This window comes from Callionymus lyra, chromosome 17, assembly GCF_982586985.1.
Source record: "Callionymus lyra chromosome 17, fCalLyr1.hap1.1, whole genome shotgun sequence".
Lineage (NCBI taxonomy): Eukaryota > Metazoa > Chordata > Actinopteri > Syngnathiformes > Callionymidae > Callionymus > Callionymus lyra.
In genome coordinates, this window is record NC_141834.1 from 9,395,299 (window position 1) to 9,415,721 (window position 20,423).

At 37.9% G+C, this 20,423-nt stretch overlaps 1 protein-coding gene across 2 annotated transcripts in view; it reads left to right on the plus strand.

Annotated features, from left to right (window-relative positions):
* Positions 1 to 20,423, plus strand: part of klhl29 (kelch-like family member 29) — a 379,680-nt gene that overhangs the window by 253,974 nt on the left and 105,283 nt on the right. For both annotated transcript variants that reach the window (XM_087813067.1, XM_087813068.1), the window contains exon 9: positions 1,024 to 1,170. In XM_087813067.1, coding sequence (XP_087669193.1) covers positions 1,024 to 1,170 — 147 coding nt within the window. The remainder of the gene's footprint in view (positions 1 to 1,023; positions 1,171 to 20,423) is intronic.

A 20,423-nucleotide genomic window follows, 5' to 3' on the forward strand; every position in this document is an offset into this window, starting at 1 on the left:
AACACAACACAAAAATCTGTTTTCGGGCTTACTTCGAGCTTCAATTACAGTCTTTCTGGAGCCTTTTTGCCCTTCGACATTGACCTTGCTTTTTAAAACCAGTTGAGCCAGACTTGAAGAAAGATTTCACAGATGATGTTATCACAGATGTGTGTCACAAAATATAGCTTCAATATTGTAGCTTTTTTTTAAAAACAGCCTCAACTTAAAGTGATCGAGAGTGAAATGTTTGGTAATTTTAATGTAGCAACTTGAGCTCAGTTGTCTTCGTCCAAAATAACACACTTAAACCCTGTGTTATCTCAGACTCGAGGGGATCCGAACGCCCGAAAACGAATGTGTTTGTGGTATCCCTTTGGTTAAAGATAAACAACCTCCAATACTGCATTTGTATTTATGGAAGCCAGGGAGGTCGTTCACCTTGACCTTAAGTCAACACAAGGGTTAAAAACATCCTAATACCTTTACACTGCATCGTACATTGAAGCCTTGACAATAGGAATTGTTAAAATAAACATTTTAAAGTCCATATTTTAAGACTTATTTAGAGGTCGCTGCTAGGCAAGTTGCTAGGTCATTAGCGTACATGTTGCAAGCTGACGGTTGCAATGATGACAAGATAACAAACTTAAAATACAGACTTATTTAAGTTTTTTAGTAACAATTCCTCATGTCAAGGCTTCAATACAAGAGACAGGTTACAAACAAGCAGTATTGAGGTTTTTGATTTTGAAGTTTGTCTTTTTGGACCAAGATGAAGATAAAAACAACTGGGCAACAGTCGCTACAATAAAATAAACATACATGTATGCCTGTAACTCTAAAAAGGAATGTATTACTGTGAAAATAATCCCAGCCCTTAGTCCACAAAAGCTTGAGTAGAAAATGAGGTAAATTAGAATTCATTACTATACCTTTATCTGCCGGCATTACAGAGCTTGTGTTTAAGTTGCTATTTTCCTGAGATCCTTTGAGTCTAAGACGAGTGTTTCCCTAAACGACGTGCTTTGTTGCTTTCCACAGGTGGCGAAACAGGACGAGATCCTGAGCGTGTCCAAGGACGACCTCGTCTCCTACCTGTCCAACGACAGCCTAAACACCAAGGCCGAGGAGCTTGTCTTCGAGACCATCATCAAGTGGATCAAACAGGACCCCGACTCCCGAGTCCAGGTAATAAAAACGCCCCCCCCCCTACCACACACTGACGTCTGTTTGCCGAGCGCTTGTTTGAACTCTATTAGCGTTGTTGTTCAATCGACCCTTGTTGTCTCCTTGGAGAGCGGCGCAGCATGAGAAAACAAACAACCGAGCGACTCCTCTTTTTCTTCCCCCCCTCATCAACATTGGCGCTACAGACGCAGCCTAACGCAGCAGTCGTTTCCTAATCCCAGGAGTGCGTCGCCCTCCACGTGTGCGCTATTCTCGGTTACACTTCATTTGTTTGTGAGACAATGTACGTGAAGAAAAACCAACAACAAACTCCTCCACTCATCCCCCCGCCATCCTGTGACATTTATTCCCGCCATGAAGCTCTTAATCGTCATGCTTAAGTTGCATCCTTGACACGGATATTGACAGCGAGTCACATTTTCAATTGATGCCTCAGAGATCGGGGGGGCTGGTGGGTAAATGAAGTGCGGCGTGGACCGGTATCATCACCGCAGGTCATGAGCTCCTTCTATCGATTGAGTCACAAGGCTGTGAATTAAAGATAATGATTTTTTAAGGTATTCTGTGGCTGTTTAAAAATGGACCCCAGATTATCAGATAAATTGCGGTGATTCATCACAGGAAGAGCACATCCATCCTCGGGAAACGTCCGCGCATCAACAAGCAGGTTTTTTTTTCGGAGAGAGCGACCTTATATCTGCAGTTTCTTTACTCGGTGGGATCGATGGTGGTTTGTTGCTACTTTTTTTTTACGAGGCGCATCAATATTTGAATTTTTTTTTTCAGCCTTTTTTTCGATTAAACTTGCCACTTTGATATGTGGTACTCCGAGATAAAGACGGGATCTATCGGGCCTCTGGGCGTGTTTTGAGGGGAGAAAGTCTACAGACAGTCACTCAGTGAGGAGAGGGCTCTAATTCGTAGGTGTTTTCTGGGCCTGAAATTGCAAAGTTACTTTGGAATGACAGGGCAGGAAATCTAAGGAAGTTGCAATCCAGTTTTTTTTTTAATATATACATTTGGGATCTTTTTTCAAGTTGACACATTAGATATACTCCTCTCGTATGTAAGAAGTATGTATCTGAAAAAATATTGTTGTAGTCAGTCAATAATACAGAGCCTCGAAAAGTAATACTTAGAAACCTTAAAGAGTAATACTACAAAACCTTTCGGAGTTATAGTACTAAACCTTGTTAAGTAATACTAAAAAACCTTGTGGAGTAATATTATTAAATCTTGAGGAGTAATAGCACGAAACCTTGTAGAGTAATACTACAAAACTTTGTGGAGTAATAGTACGAAACCTTGTAGAGCTATACTACGAAACCTTGTGGAGTAATAGTATGAAACCTTGTAGAGTAATACTACAAAACCTTGTGGAGTAATAGTACGAAACCTTTTAGATTAATACTACGAAACCTTGTAGAGTTATACTACGAAACCTTGTGGAGTAATAGTATGAAACCTTGTAGAGTAATACTACAAAACCTTGTGGAGTAATAGTACGAAACCTTTTAGATTAATACTACAAAACCTTGTAGAGTAATAGTACGGAACCTTGTAGAGTAATACTACAAAACCTTGTGGAGTAATAGTACAAAATCTTGTAGAGTAATACTACGAAACCTTGTGGAGTAATAGTATGAAACCTTGTAGAGTAATACTACAAAACTTTGTGGAGTAATAGTACAAAACCTTGTAGAGTAGTACTATGAAACCTTGTGGTGTAATTGTACGAAACCCTGCAGAGGTAGTGATGGATTGATGAGTTGAAACATTTCAGGCCACTGCAGTAGATGGTATGCTAAGTTTTCAAATGATGCCATTGAATTACCATATTCTTAAGGACTATAAAGTGCACATGATTATAAGTAGCACTGTTAATGGACAGGTCTAGTTTCATACAGCTGGTTATAATGTGCATTTAGTTCTTCTTCATGACTGAGGAACCATTTTAGGGCTTTTATACAAACACTATAATATTATGTTGATGCACAGTACCTTTAACGTATTACTTTAGAAAGTCTCTGTAGTCAGTCAATAATACAGAGCCTCGCGAAATAATACTAAGGAACCCTGCAGAGTAATACTAGAAAACCTTGTAGAGTAATACTACAAAGCCTTGTGGAGTAATAGTATGAAACCTTGTGGAGTAATACTACACAACCTTGTAGAGTAATTCTACAAAACCTAGTGGACTAATAGTACGAAAACCTTGTAGAGTAATACTACAAAACCTTATAGAGTAATACTACAAAACCTTGTTGAGTTATAGTACAAAACCTTGTAGAGTAATACTACAAAACCTTGTGGAGTAATAATACAAAACCTTGTAGAGTAATACGATGAAACCTTCTGGAGTAATTGTACGAAACCACGTGGTGTAATACTACAAATCCTCGCTGAGTAATACTAAGAAATCTTACAGAGTAATACTATAACATCTTGTAGAGTAATGCTAGGAATTTTGCAAACTAATACCGTGACCCTCAGCAGAGTAATACTGCGTACCCTAATAAAGAGATCCCACAGAGCCTTGTGGAATAATACATTGGAACCTTGCAGAGCAATACTAGGAAACCTCGCGGGTTAATACTACTAAACCTCACGCAGCTATACTACGAAACCTCATGGAGTAATACTACAAAACCTTGCAAAGTAATACTGTTTAACCTCACGTAGTAATACTACAAAACCTCTGTGAGTCATTCTACGTAGCCACTTGTAGTGATACCGCATAGCCTCGGTGAATAATACCAGTAGCCTTGTGGAAAAATACTACAGAGCCTCACGGAGTAATACTAAGGAGCTTTGCAAAGTAATACTATGAAACCTCATGCCGAGGCTCATGCATGGCTTCAAAGTTTACCGAAGTTGTACTCATAATTATTTTTGAAAGATTTTTAAGCGTTGCATACACACAAAATTGGTTCTACATCAATAAGTTCAACCAGAATTAATACATTTGTATTATATATATTCAATTACAGGGGGCACTGTGGAAGCCAATATTAGTACCAAAGTAGCATTTCAAAATAAAATACACCACTGTTTCATGAGGTCTTCTTCAGAGCCACGTGTCAAAACTGACCACCCGTACGGCTGAAGTCTAATTTAAAGTAAACTGTTGACTTGTGAAATCTCTTGCAAAGCTCCTCCTCTGCATCTTAAACTCGAGCTGCGACCAGCGGAGACCCCGCAATCTCACCCTCTAATGGAGAGGCGCAGAGGTGATTGAGTCAGATGAGGAAAAGGGGGACAAAAATGGAACATTTTCCCGCTTGTCTGAACACCGGACCGATTCCTAAGACGCGAGACCTGCTTCACCCCGTTTTCCGAGGAAGAAGGGGGGAGCAGATGGATGGGAAGTGGCGGGAGAGTTGAAGCGAAAGAGAGAAGCAGAGTGAGACAGAGACGTCTGAAGAGTGATTGATAGAGAGAAAAGGATGATAAAAGGGAATAGAAAGAAAAGGTTTTAATCGGATTCCAATTGTTCCGTGTGCATCTGTGCGCGGCCGTGTCACCCAGGAAGCGACAGCGTGATTGATCTGATGGTCAAGCTAATGTGACTCAAAAACAAAAAAAAGAAAGGGAAGCAGAGGAGAGAAAGTCACTTTTTTGCCCTCCGGCATAGTTGGAAATCACTGCGCCGCAACCTGTGACACTTTTTAATGACAAGTCAGGGATGTCAAAGTACAAATGGAACAAATAAAATCTGATGAAAAGGAGGCAGAGATGCATGAACCCGAGGGCAGGTTCATGAGTCTCACTGTGTCCATGCATGAGCTGGAAAAGCATCTGCCAGATACAGAGTGGAAAAGTGGCGTTTTGAACATGCTGGCTAAATAATCAATGCAATTTTCTGTTTCTGTTATGCTCAGTATCACTTGATGGCATGAAGAAACCCTTCTTTGACAACGTTGAAAGACCGAACAGCGGTGTTTTAGCGTTCATTATATTTTGCTATGAGACTCAGAGCGAAGTACTCGGTGAGTACCATTGTTAGGTAATGATGTAGTACCATTCAAGTGGGTCTCTGCGTACAAATCCTGATATAAAAGGACGTATCTAGATTGAAAAAAAGAACACAACCTTGTTCAAAGAACATGTTTTGATTTGGTGAAATGGAAACAAATGGAGACACCCTGCAGATAAATACTAAAAAACATTGTGGAGTAATAGTACAAAACCTTTTAGAGTAATACTATGAAACCTTGTGGAGTTATAGTATGAAACCGTGTAGAGTAATACTATGAAACCTTGTGGAGTTATAGTATGAAACCGTGTAGAGTAATACTATGAAACCTTGTGGAGTAATAGTATGAAACCGTGTAGAGTAATACTATAAAACCTTGTGGAGTAATAGTACGATACCGTGTAGAGTAATACTGTGAAACCTTGTGGAGTAATAGTATGAAACTGTGTAGGGTAATACTATAAAACCTTGTGGAGTAATTGTACGAAACCACGTGGTGTAATACTATAAATCCTTGCTGAGTAATACTACAGTGAATTTCCGAGACAGTTATTTGTGAAAAATATGCATCATTGTGTTCAAGAAATACATTTAAAAACAGCACTTAACTATTGATGGTCTGTTGACGCTTCATGAAGCTCTGTCCACGAGTCCACTAGATGGCGGTCTCTGCACTATTTTCCTTTGTTTTAAACAACTTTTCTGATGTGACATCACATCAATTTTAAACGAATGACGCCCCCTACTGACCTCTAAACAACATGACACTGCTTCACAAAGCTTCATCACTATATACTTAATGCATACCTCACAAATATGTCCTTGTTCCTACAGTAACACAATATATCACAACATACTGCAGTATTTTGCCGTGTGTCCTATTGTTGCCCCTCTAACGAGATATGTAATAATAATGCCAGATTCTTGCAGCAGACTTTTTTTTCTTCACTTATGAACATGACTTTTGCAGGCTGATCTAGATACTTTCCCCTGCCAGAGTGTGGATTTAATCCGGCTGTGACCTTCATCTAATTGAAGAGCAACTGTACTCCGACAAGAGCACCTCCGAGTGTAACCATGGCAACAGGCCTAGGGTTATTTACAATCCTTGATCTTCCCTGACAATCCGTACTGAAAGTGTACGACTGAGTTAAGGATGTTTTCAAAACATTTGTCAAGTAAATGATCCCATTTAAGGCTTATCTCTCCTCCTGAGAGATTTGAGACCCGAGTCCCTATGATCTGTCATCCTTTTTCCGCAAATTCATTCAGTACTTTTGTTTTTTTTTCTTTCTTCCAAAATTCCAATAATAATTTGTGGATTGATGCTTCGTTTGAGTCGCTGAGCACGTCCAGATCAGCAGCGCCGCTCGATAAAAATCACCGCAATAATATTAACAGCATGCTTGAATACCTCCTGTCAGACTTTTGCTCCAACAAAAACAACAACAACAACAACAACGCTGAAAACATTTATGAATAGATGTTTGTTAGAAAAGTTCCGTCCTCCGTGTCACATAATTATATCACTGAAGGGACGTTCTCACTGACACAATTGGTTTTGGTGTCGGCGATCCTATTGACGAGCCATTAGATAAAAACGGGAAGATTAATTAAAATGACCAAAAATGTTTTTTATTTTTTAAGTGAATGAATAATACTTCTCAACATCATCAGCAGAAGCCCTTGGATTCTCCCTAAACAAGACGTTTCCATATATAGTAAGGTAGTATTTAACGAATAGATGTTTAACTTAATCATACAATCCCTAGACAGTAAAGTTTGTTGGACGAACATCATTTAATTTACAAAAATGTAACAGGAGGTACGAGTAAATCCATCTAAATTATCCTTGAGATTGTCCTCCTTCATCAAGAACAACCATCATGGTCCTTTAACGTAACTTTGACTCTATTTTGGAAAAAAAATCTTTTATCTACACAATGTCTCTCTAAGATAAATAAACCATCTTTAAAAATAAGTTATTAGTTATTAGTCTTAGCGGATTTTGGGCCACCTAGCTTGTTATTTTTTGAGTCAACTTGACTTTGACTCGTGTTATTTAGTAGAAAATCTGTCCTAATTAAAAAAAAAACAACAACTGCTTTTAGACATTAATATTCAATTAAGTAAAATTTGATTTGAGTTGTTTACTTTCTGTGCGACACAGTATTAATTACCTCAAGGATCAGTACCGGGCCTGGTGGTTAAGGACCACTTGTGTCACTAATAAAGTATAATCAAATTACTTCATCTATACGTAGTACCTACTGAGTATCAAGTATGTTTACTTCATATATGTCAGAAATTCAAAGAACCATACACGTCAGGTCTTTTTAAAAAAAATTAAACATTGTTCTAGACCGTAATAATAAAAAAAAAAAATTGTATAAAATTTGTTTTCTTTCTGTTCGACCCAGTCATAAATGCCTCATGTATCAGTACCGGGCCAGAGGCTAAACATTTTTTGAAAGTACCTACTGAATATGAAGTATAATCCACTTAATGCGACTTTGCTGTTCCATTAATGTATTGAACTTTACATAGTGTAAATCTATAATCATAAAGAAGAAAATGTACCTTAACTGTATTCGTTGGGTTCTGGTGTTAAGTGTCTAACCTATGAAAGATTATATTTTTTGCTCATTAACCTGAGATGGAACTCACAACTCCTCCTCTTCCTGTAATCAATTTAATCGACTACGTATAAAAAATGACTTGACGGAGAACACTCAATCTGCTTTTCAAAGAGTCCCGATTAACTTTCCCTAAATCTAAAAAGCCGATGTGCGATTGAAAGGGACCCAATTAAAAAGCATCCACTTGTGTAATTACTTTGGCAAACCTGAAATGCGTCACATTATCTTCGGCGAGACCTTCATCTTTCTGAAGAGAGTTTTTTCAAAAGTTCCGTCTTGCCTGCAAGCTTTCATTTGCTTCAATACGAAAGTTCTGAACAGCCATGTTTACTTTTTCGGAGCTATTGTGAGAATTCTTTTTTTTTTACTCGGAATAAAAGTGAAAGTTTGTGGAAAGTCGGCTGCATCAATCTCCATTGTCTCCTCGAGAGCCCGAATTTTGTCTGGGCTCACACCAGAAACCTGCATTTTCGGTTCACTCCAGCGAGGATATGATAACTTCTGACCTCAAGGAAAGAGTATTAACCTCTCCTTGTGGAGCGTGACGATGATAAAGTTAAAGAGAAAAAAAAAAGTTTGTGTTAACATATGACACTTGTTGTCAAGCTGCAACTGAGCGTGACGTATAATCCGAAAACTGATTGTAAAAAACACAAACTGCCTAAGTGTTTCTATATAACAACCGGAATAAAAGAAAGCAACACCTAAATCAGTGTTAATTTGCCTTGAAACTCACCGTTGTCCTGGCAGGCCATTGTTATTTCTGATGAGTTGACAGCGGGCACTTGCTAATAGCAGGCCTGGCCTTTTTATCATACACCATTAACCATGCTTTTTAGCCGTTCTATTAGTCGGCTACTTTCCAAAGAGCCAATTAATCAGCCTCTTTTGTCAGGTGCAGACACCTGGCGAGATAGGAGCCTTCATAAAGCATGTTGAAGTGAGGTGTAATGGACGATCCATTCAGGTATTTGGCAAAGAGCGGCCGATTATAATTGGAGCCGTGTGTCCCACAAAAGACGGCGAGCTCAAAGGAAGGACGTGTGTGTAACACTTTATTCACGGAAGGGCTCACGTTTTCTCTTGATTTAACATGTGAAACTTTCCCCTCGATAATGGAGATAACCCTGTTTATGATCGAAATTGAATAGATGGTAAAATACATGGAGTTTTTTGGATAAGAAATTAAACATCTTCCATATCTCTAAAGTGGGGTCCATGGGTCACACGATGCCTGTATTTATTCCTTATGAGGTCAGTGTGAAGTTAAGTAAGTTTAATTTGTAAACTTAAAAATAAATATCCGTTATAACTAGTTAATACATCATTAGCTAACTGTCAATTGATGAATTATTAATGACTTAAAATAAAGGTAAATTATTTGTAGCTGTAGCTTTATATTATGTTAACAGTGTTAATAAACTGTTAATAGTTTATACGACTTGTTAAATACAGGTTAATAAATGTACGTTATGCATAGCCAATAGATTACTTACCAATTTACAACTAATCCTCATTTACTAACAGTTAGTTGATGGGGATTAGCAATTTAAGGATAACGTTCCAAAACACTTGTAAACTATTAAGTGATACTTAGTAAGTCATTAATAAATACTTTACTAATAGCTTGTTATAGATCCATGCTAATTAATATAGTATAGTTTTTATAAATGCTAGGTCTACTTAGTTATAAATAATAAAAAAAAAACTGTTGACAAATATCTAACAACTCATTACAAACTCATCAATCAACAGTTAACAAATTAACTTTTAACTAGTTGTAACAGATGGTTATTGTGAAGCGTTACCAAGTTGCCTTTGTATATCAGCTGCGAAATAACCAGAATAAGTAGGTCAACCCAGTAAATTCAATGCGATATAAATAGTTTTCCCTGGGAATGCATTCAGTTCACAATTGGATTCTGGTGTTGTTTGTTCGCACCGTAGCCATGTTCTCACCAGTGAAGGTCCAGGAGTCGCTCCCTGTGAGAGGCGCTCCAGTTGCGAGCCAGATATCCAGGACTGCAGCCAGCAGGGTGATACACCGGCGCGTAACTAGTGTTTAAAAAATATCATCAGTCATCATTGACAAGATGGACACAAGAGGATCAATTTAACATTTTAAACTCATTGATATTAAACAGTTCTAACCATTACATTTCAAAGAAAACCTTTGCAACCTTTCCAAAAAATAAAAGCTCAAATAGAAGTTTGATGGCATTAAAGGGTAGACATGTGACTTTCAGGTTAAAACTAATTTAAAGTTTAAATAATGTGCTGTTGAGTGAAAAAGCAGAACAATGTGTGTTTCTTATGCACCAAACAATTGTTAAGTTTGTTTGTCTTGTTTTGTCAGTGCTGTTCGGTTCATGAAAATCCACACCACAAAATAGTCACAAAAATAGTCAATAGATAATACTAATTACATGAATTTATTTAGTCTCTCCATCCATCCATCCATTCGTCTGTCCATCCGTCCGTCCGTCCGTTTATTTGTCCATCTATCCATCTATTGTTCAGTCTATCCGCCTCTATGTTGGTACCTCCGTCTGGCTGTCCTTTTATTCATCCATCCAACCATTTATTCATCCTTCTATCCATTCATCCATCCGTACATTTATTCATCCATTTATTCATCCATTTATTCTTCCTTCTATTCATTAATCCATCCATCTATTCATCCCTCCATCTAATATCATTTTTTAATTTAACTATCCATCCATCCATTTATTCTTCCTTTTATTCATTAATCCATCCATCTATTCATATATTCAGCGCTCCATCTATTATCATCTTTTAATCTATCTATCCATTTATTCTTCTATCCATCCATCGATCCATCCATCGATGTATTCATTAATTCATCCACCTATCCATCTATTTGTCCATCAAACCATCCATTATCTATCTGTTCCTCCACCTATCTTTCCATCTAACTATTGATCATCCATCTATTCCTCCGTATATCCATCTAATCATCCATCCATCTATTCATCCATCGATTCATCTAATCAACCATCCATATATTCGTCTAATCATCCATCCATATAGTCATCCATCTATCATCTAATCATCTATCCATTTATTCATCTAATCATACATAAATCTATTCACCTAATCATCCATCCATATATTATCCATTTATTTATCTAATCATCCATCCATCTATTTATACATCTATCCATCTAATTGTGTAGCCATCCACCCATCTATTCATCCATCTCTCAGTCTATTGGTCTATCCTTCCATCCATCTATTTATCCATCCATCCATCATTGCGGTACTTTGAAACACATGCCCTGGTTCACCTTGGTTTAAGGCTGTACTCACTCACCCTCGCTTCGCTTCCAGCACTAATAATAACCCAGGAAATATAACTATAAGGAATAATATTTAGAATTCAGTCCATGTTGTGAAGGAAGTCTTGCAAATACAACAATTGGTCTGTGCTTAAATCAGAGTTGTAGTTTGACTGTGAAATATGTTGGTTATTCACTGAAGCAATAGTTAGAGGTTGAAACTGCAACTGCATAGTTCCGGCTAGTTTTTAAAATAGGAATCACTAACCCGTTTAACATGGAATTACATTCACGCTCAACTGCGCTTCATTCATATTTGACAGCGTAGAATAGTCCCGTCTTCAACCCTGACATCCCACATGTATATATCCCTCGATTCACCACTCGCGCATTAGAGTTGCGGACGCGATACGATGCAAGCCAGTGAACTCCGGACCTACATTCTCATCTGTGTCCTCCTCCGTCCCAGAGCGGAGCCGGCGCTGATGTGTGCAGCCAGTTGAAAACAATCGCTCATCCATGGCGGCTGTGAGCAAGTCAGAGGCGTCGCATCTCCACTGGGTTCACTTATAAGCACCCAGGAGATGCAATGTATGGAGAACCAAAACAAAAAGTTCCTGGAGTCACGAGGAAAAAAAAAAACAGACGAGAGGATACTTTTAGGGAAGAAGAAAGCCCGAAGAAAGTTTTAATGTTAATGTGAAGAAAGCAGCATGTCATGAATGAAATGAACGTAGAACTCTTTTTTTTTTTCTTCTCCAAATGAAGTCAGGCTGAAATGGGCCTCGGAGGAGAACACATTGCACCTGTCAGTCGGCGCTCAGGGCGGCTGTAAGCGTCTGTCGTCCGTCTCCCCGCCATCCCTCGGGCTGACATGCTCACATCGTCACGCAGCCCCCGAAAACATAGAACCATTCGACGAGAGCATCTCGTGAACCAAAGAAGAAAATGTTACCGCCATTTGCAGGGACATATTTTACTCATCCATAATGTGTTTTGGAGGGAAAAAAAAGAGGAAAAAAGCGAAAGCACACGGCGAGCTGCATGTGTTACGCTCGCCTCGGCTGAGTGGGTTTTTTAGTGCTTTAAGGCTAAACATGGGCACGCACTCTATTGAGCACTCAGTTGTGAGTCACATAGTGAGCGTGCATACTTGAAGCCCCGCAGAGGATTGCGAGCAGCCACGTTTGCAGACACATGGTCCAGGTTAAACGAAGAGACGACACATCTGTCAGTCATTGCCTGGTTTTCTGCGTCAGGCTCTGACTGGCTGGTGTCCGACGTGTTTATTTCTGTTGCATTTAGAACTAGTCTTTAATGAATGCATCCCTGTGTTCGAGGTAGATTCTGAAAACAGCGCTGAAAAAGTGCATCCCTCTGCCAAGGAACTCTCTCCACAAACCCAACTATGAAATTAAATAAAATTCCCTTGATAGAAGATCCAGAAATGAAAGTCAAACTGCAATTTTCTTCTGGGTTTTCTTTTCTATTTCATACAATTTAAGTGTAATTATTCAACTTATCCAAATGTTTTCCATTGTTAAATTTTTTTTTATTTCAATTATTAAATTTTTTAATTATATATGCATTATGACTACACAACTTTCCCCATTGTGGGCACTATAAGGTTTATCTTAAATTATCTCAATTATTTATTTTTTTAGCCACTTATATATATTGTTTTCATTTAAAGTTCCACAGTTATCTTTTGTAATTAACTTTTCTTGTATATATTTTACATTTGTATCCTGTAAAAACATGTAAATAAATGAATAATAAGCACGTGAGAAAATATCAATAGAGCCACGATACTGTACTGATATTTGACAGAACTGTATCCCAAAAAAAAACAGAAAAAAAAATGAAATCCCATAAGATCCAAGGGATGACTGAGGTCGAGAGGATACAATCGTCTCCAGTAGCGTTTAAAGCTGATGTTCGGACATATTTTAGTTTCAAAACAAATGGAAGCAGTTACGACTTCGTCAAGAGTCATGTGGTCTGTAAATTTTGCAACACCAGAGTCAAGTACTCGACAATACTACAAATATATCCTTGTTCCTAGAGTATTGCAATATATCGCATTCATCTTATTGTTGCCCTTGTATCGTTATATGTATCGTAATGCCAGATTCTTGCCAATACACACCCCTAATAAATAACATATTTAAAAATGTCCCTATAATTTCATTATATTACAGATCATTTAAAAGAAATATACCAAAATATTTTTACAGTTTTACCTTTTATTTCTCTATTACTATTTCCCACACCTGAGTATTATGTGTATATGTGTAAGAGTATAATCTAGCGACTTGAAAACAATCCCTGAATCAACAGGGAAAACAAACAATGTTTTTTGGCACTAGAGTCACATGGAAGTTGATTTAATTGTGATTTGGGTCAAAAATAATATATTTTAATATTTTCCCAGATTACCAAAATGTAAAAATGCTGTAGTGCTCTTAGCAACATTCCTGATCATTTTGAGGAAATATTTTCTTTTTTGGTGGTATATGTCTATCATACAGTCTTGTACTTCTACCTTTAAGGTCAAATCTTCTTTTTTTTTATTATTACAATAAGGCATTAAGATACAAAAACATTTTATGAAAACATTCTTTAGAAAAGAATAAGAAGTAAATAGAAACGTGACCTTCTAACCTTGTGTTTCCATGAATGGTTAGAGATGTTTAAAGTTAAAGAGTGAATAAATCTGTTGCTCGACTCTTAAGTTATCTACTAGTGTATTCCGGGTAATAAATCGAGCTCTCGGTGAAAGACGCGTATTAAATGTTGCACAAATGACGACCGTTTAGTGGAGCATACGGCGTGTCATAAATGTACGCTCCTTCTTTTCAAGAGGAAGATAAAAGCCTTCCTGATACTTCAAGCCTCAAAACGACATTTCAAGCAATGATGCTTTCAGTGTCTGCTGATGTTTGTGATCAATTACGCAATTTACCAAACACCAACTCGAGAAGTTGTGAAACGTGACCTACTACCTTGTGTTTCCACGTTAGAGTCATCGAGGGAAAAGATCGCGTTGAAGAGTGAATAAAAAGTGAAAATGTTGCTCGACTCCTAAGTTATCTACTAGTGCATTCCTGGTAATAAATCGGGCACTCAGTGGCAGACACGTAATTTTGCGTCCATGACTCAAGGGTACTTTACATATTATTCCATCTCTTCAGCATCGGGTCGCCTATTTTTCTCGCTAAAGCAGACACATGCTCCTATCAGCGCACGGTAAAGCAAAAAAGATGACGCTTCCCGTGTCATTTATTCGATGTCAATGTGGCACTAAATCATATTTCACACGCTCACATATAGCGTGAGGCGTTAGTCTGCACTGACAGTAGTGGAATTGGGGGGAATGCTCAGCGGACATTTGTCATCCGTGTTAGTAGATGGCCGCCTCCCGGCTGCTTCCCCGCTGCCTTTTTTGACAGATCTGAGCAGCTTCCTGTTGGACGCATTATACCTGCCTCTCACCGGGGCTCAGCCATTCACACGCCTCGGTCCGCTTGCTAAAAAGAAACAAGTGTGTGGCCGCATGTGTGGGGCGAAAACAAAGTTTTTCCAGGTGAGGTCGGTAGACGGCGATGGCATGTCGAGTGGACTCCTACGTCCAATTTTCGTCTGAAAATGTCAACTATAGCTCGTTAGAAAATGTATGTCATACGATGTCATCTGAATTAGATGTCGTCAGGATTTGAGTTCCATCGTTCCTATATGTCAAGCGAGGAGAGTCATTATTTTAAGGGGAGAATGGAGGATGCTTCTGAATACATCCTCTGAAGATTTCCAGACATAGTGATAAATATAAGTCCCAATTTGAGTTAAAAATCAAATCAGATTCTGTCATTTTGAGTGAATCTCCATAAAAAAGCTTCAGAGCATTTATGCCAGAATTATTTGGAAGCATACTTTTATCTTTCTCCTCCATCCTCTCTTCAATGCTAAAAATAACTAATCCACATATTATTGTTATTTAAAGTTACTTCTTGAGGCTAACTATGTTTCTTCACAGAAATCTCATGACATTTTATGCATTTAATTCATTTTAAATCATAATAATTGGTCCCTGTGTGGGAAATCTTTCTTTGGAGACTTTGCAGATTTTTAGAATCCTATAGTTTTTTTTAAGACTTGATGTCAAACATATGTCTAATGAGTACAATGTTTTTTTTTATACTGAAAGGTTCACTTAAATCCTTAAATATTCTCAAAATATCGACCTGGCAAAAAGTTGGAAAGCTATGAAAGCTGTGGGTATTACTATGAGAGGTTTTGTGGTAATACTCCGTGAGGCGTTTTACTGTCTCTGCAAGGCATTGTGGCATCAATCAGCCAGGCTCCGTGGTATTACTCCACTAGGCCTTGTCGTATTACTACGCGATGCATTGCAGTATACCACAGCAACGCGTTGTGATTATTACTCTGCGAGGCATTGTTGTATAACACAACAAGGCGTTGTGGTATTATTCCGCAAGGGGCAACAGTATTACTCTGCGAAGCATTGTGGTATTACTCTGTGAGGAGCTGCAGAATAACTCATTAAAAACAAGTTTTGCTTCGGATGAGGCCGTTTTTGACACTACCTTTTATTTTTCCCTAAAAACCCTCACGATCATGGGTTCCAATTCCTGGGTCAATATAGTCTACAAACTGGACCATGCCTAATGCTTCAATCATCATCCAGTTTTCCCATGTATGGTCCATAAAGGAAGGTAATTGTGGCTTAGGTATAAGAAATCATTTTGTGTACACACATTCCTAAATTGTCAGATCTGTTGTTTTCATTAAGTTAATGTTTGTAGAAAAGGAGACTCGTAAAAGTGGTGACATCTAGGAGTGATAGATACACAAGGCTACACAATGACTGACACAAGGTGAGAGAAGTATTACTCAGATAAACGGGGTTAGGAGAAAACCACCATGTTTGCTGATGATATAGTGATTTGTAGTGGGGAAAAAAGTTTTTAGGGAAGTAGAGGCGAAACATGAATATATAGAAATACAATAGAGGACCAAACAAACAGAAGTGATTAAAAACATATTTAGGATGAAGAGTAATGGATAGATATCAAGGAAGGTAAGAAATGTAGTTAAGCAGGATGCAACAGGTGGAAAAATAGAGAGTGAAATGGAAGCTTTATTAGAACGGTAGGGAGTCCTGCCATGTTTTTTAGAGACTGTTGCACGAACACAAAATCTCAAAACTGCACATACATTAAGAGAAGACTTTTAGTGAAGAACTTCTCCGCAGATACTAAGACACTACAAAGACAGGAGACTGTTGAGACCAAGACAAGACTGAATGTTTTTCTATATTGAGGACCAACGTTTGTGTCATCCATATCATAAAAGATAAAATCATAAACGGTCCATTGTGCTTTAAGAGCACTACTACAAATCAAAATAGAGTCTCGATTCAGAAATGATATGTGTTTTATCTATTAGGGCGTGAAAGCTTATCGTAAGCCCCTGCGACATGTTTGCGTGTTATTCAATTGCCTACCTTATCGAGGTCCTAGCAAACGATCAAAGGGGTCAACGCCGTGGCATTTAAATCGACACATACCGCTCACCGTCTTGGAAGAACACGGTTGTGATCAGGAACCTTGTGATCCTGAGCTTTCATCCTCAAACGTGACCAATAACGGAACACACAATCAATCAAGAACAAATCCGAGCGCTGAACACATCAGCAGCTTCCGAAATCACTTTAATCGGCGCTCGATACATCATGCCTGTGATGCCGTCATGCGTTCTTTTGATTGTTTCACACCTTACTGTGATTAGAAAAGTTTGATATTCGAGTTGAAAAAGAAGTCGACGGCAACAACACACTATTTTACAATACATTTTCCATTTAAATACATTATATTAACCGTTAAACTCGTATTTTCATTTGAACAAAAATTTGCCTTGAATACTAAAATAAAATATGAGCAATAACTGAATGTTTTAATGTCTATGGCAGCGCTTAAGTGCGTAATTTAGACAGCAAAACTTCATAAGCTGAGTGCTCCATCCAGGTAGTGTCATGAGTGCTCTCATGCACCAAATATTGCGCGTGTGACGGCAGTTTAGTGGAGCATACGGTGTGTCATAAATGTACTCCTTCTTTTCAAGAGGAAGATAAAAGCCTTCTTGATACGACAGTTCAAGCAGTGATGCTTTAAGTGTCTACAGATGTTTGTGTTCAATTACCCAATTTGCCAACCACCAACTAGAAAAGTTGTGAAAGCGGGGTTGCAGGTTCTCTTCTGGGTTGGGGGGAAGGCAACTTGCGTCCTTTCTATGTGGAGTTTGTATGTTCTCCAACTCATGTTTTTTGGGTTTTGGCTCCGGTTTCCTCCCACAGTCCTAAAAACATACAGATTGGGAACTTGAGGAAATTGTCCATGGGTATGAGTGAATGGTTGTATATCTTTTTGTGTCCTGCGACAGACTATCATCTTTTTCAGGGTGTCCCCCCGCCTCTTGCCTGAAGATGGGATAGTCTCCCAGCCCCCCCCCCCCACAACCCCTATAAAGGAAAAAGTGATAGAAAATGAATATATAAGGCTGTAAAAGCAGACCTCCTCCAAGCAGCTAATTTCCACGCAAAGTGTATGTTTTGCAGCTATTTCTGGCCTCCCTTAGATTGTTACTAGCAATATCTGGGAACGCTTTAGCATACGAGTTATTCCCTAAACAGAAAGAATCCCCAAAACCTTCAAGAAATTCCTGAATCCAGATGGTAATTTGAAACACAGCCAAAATTTATATACCTTAATCCTTAATGAAAAACAATGAAAATCTTCAAATTTAAGTCATAACCTTTTCAGTTATGCTAACAGTTATGTTATGCTTTGTCATGCTAACAAACACTTTTGAGTGTTAAACTAGAACAGATACTGCATACCTTCTCCCAAGTGTGTTTTTCACGTGACTTAATATTGTCATTGTGTGAATAAAATGGAGTGTCTAGGAATCAAATCCAGATGCACTGAATCCTAACCAATAGAACACCTGTTGCCGTCACAATTTCAGCTAGTAACCCTAAAACATTGTTAATGAACAGTAACATATTTTTGGCACAGCAGTCACATGTTTTTTCGTGATTCAATAGTATACAGTCTTTTAGAAATGATTGCTCTCCATTATGTTGCTAGTTTTGAACAAAGGTTCACGAGCTGCAGTGGTAGAAGGCATACATGTCAGAGACAAATCCTTCAAAACCTTCCAGGATCCAGTTGGAATGACTGGAATTAAAATACCATTATTTGAAAATAACTGTTATTTCGCATCCAGACCGAAGCAGACGATGAAATAATTGGCTGACTGAGTTTGCAAATATACTCAGTATGAACTTATAGTGCTCATAGTCTATAAACAGTTACATTTGGTTTGAAAACATTGAATACAATGAATTCCAACAAGTCTAAATCTTGCCCCAGAGAGTTATTTTTATATTCATTTTAAAGGCTACAATACTTGTGCTGCCTGCACTCTACCAGCATAATTAATAATAAAATGCTGGTTGAACTAGATGATTAAAAACGGAAAATAATAAATGCTGCTTGTAAATTCTTGTTTGTTTCAAGGACTGCCTTTTTTTGAAAGTGGAGCAAGGAACTACTTAAATTAATTATGGGTTAGGTCGTTGTATTATTTTCATTGTCTCTTCTTTCTACAGTGTATATTACATTGTCTAATTGAATGTTGTTTTGTTATCTTGCTGCCCAGTTTTCAGTTAACGCTTTTATTTCCTTTTTATTCTGCTGACAGCATGCCACCAAATTTCTTTTAGAATTTAATTTGTGTTTGTTTGCTGCTTTTATATCTCTCTTTTGTTTGAATCCTACCTCTAACAAATGTCTGTTTAGGGTTTAGGTAATGGTTAAACGTCCAGAGTCGGCTCTTTCGGGTTGATACATGTTTAGTAATGAGAACTCAAACTATTCTTGACAATATGTACTTGGCAGGTTAGAAATCCGACTTAAAGCTTTAACTTCAATAAGGAATAGAAATAAGATGTGGTTTAAAGTCACACTTTACTTGCAGGTAAGAAAGAATAACACAGAATTGACATGTCTGTGTAAGTCCTTGCTGAAAATTAGGGCTGTTATATTGTCGTTGCAGTTCAACAGTTTAAAAGTGATTTCTAAAATTTCAAAAGAAAACTTTAAATAACTTTGAGTGTTTAAATGTTTCTATAGTAATGCACTTTGTCTAAGTTGTGTTCTGACTGCTGTATCTGCTGTATTATTTTGGGCTAAATTCTGTTCATGATACGCATACATGAGGGTATTTGACAGTAAATGTTCCGATACAAAGTGAGAGTGAATTAATATAACGATATTTTGAATTACATGTTGATTGTATGTATTTTAGAGAACAAAATATCAGGGAAAATGAGACCAAAACTCGAACAAGAAAATAAAATGAACCTTTCCTTATAATAAGTTAGTGTCAGATAACATTATAGAGTATCATTCCTGTCACCGTCCTATATATGCACACCAACAGGTAGGCTGATAGAAACCTAATTCAATAACGTTATTTAATGTGCTTTATAAGCACTGATTTGAAGCTGCAAACGTTAAATCCAGATAAGTTTCATCTGCTTGTATCACCATCCAAATAAAACTTTCTCATTTAAAAAACCCTTCAAATTTCCCTGAGTTAACAGTATCCACAAAATTGTCTACTTGTAGATTCAATGGCTGGCAGGAAGCTTCTTTTTTTTTCTTTTTTCACGAGGTCTGACACTTGGATTTAAATATTAGCTGTGAGTGTTCGACTCACACTCATTTCCATATCGATGTATGCATGTGTGGGAGGAAGAGCGCTGGGCTGGAAATGGAGGTGTGGAGAGGAAGAGAGAGAGAGATGATAAGTAAAAAAAAAAAAGAAGTGGGTGAGATAGTGAGGTAGTTAGAGACGTAGATGGAGAGTAAATCTTTTTACCATAAATAGAGGAAGAAGGAGCGCAGAGAGTGAAAGTGGCTTATACAACAACACTATTTGTGAGTTTGATGCCTAATGAACTTTTGACACGAACCGTGCTTCCATCAGGATTATTTCTGTCATGAAACAACAGACCGTGGGTTTTGTTGTTGCTGTTCAACGCGTACAGTATGAATTCTGCGGGAAGAAATTCCGGATTACAAATACGGGTCAGACATCCTCGCTGTTCGGGTCAACCCCGTCCATAAGGGTAACTTGTTCAGTCTATTTGTTTTTTTGTTTTTTTTAGCAGTAAGGTTTCTTGTTGCAAGCTGGAGAGAACATGATTGCATCGCGACCCTTGAAGTTAGAAATAAAGTTGAGAGTGTTCACAAA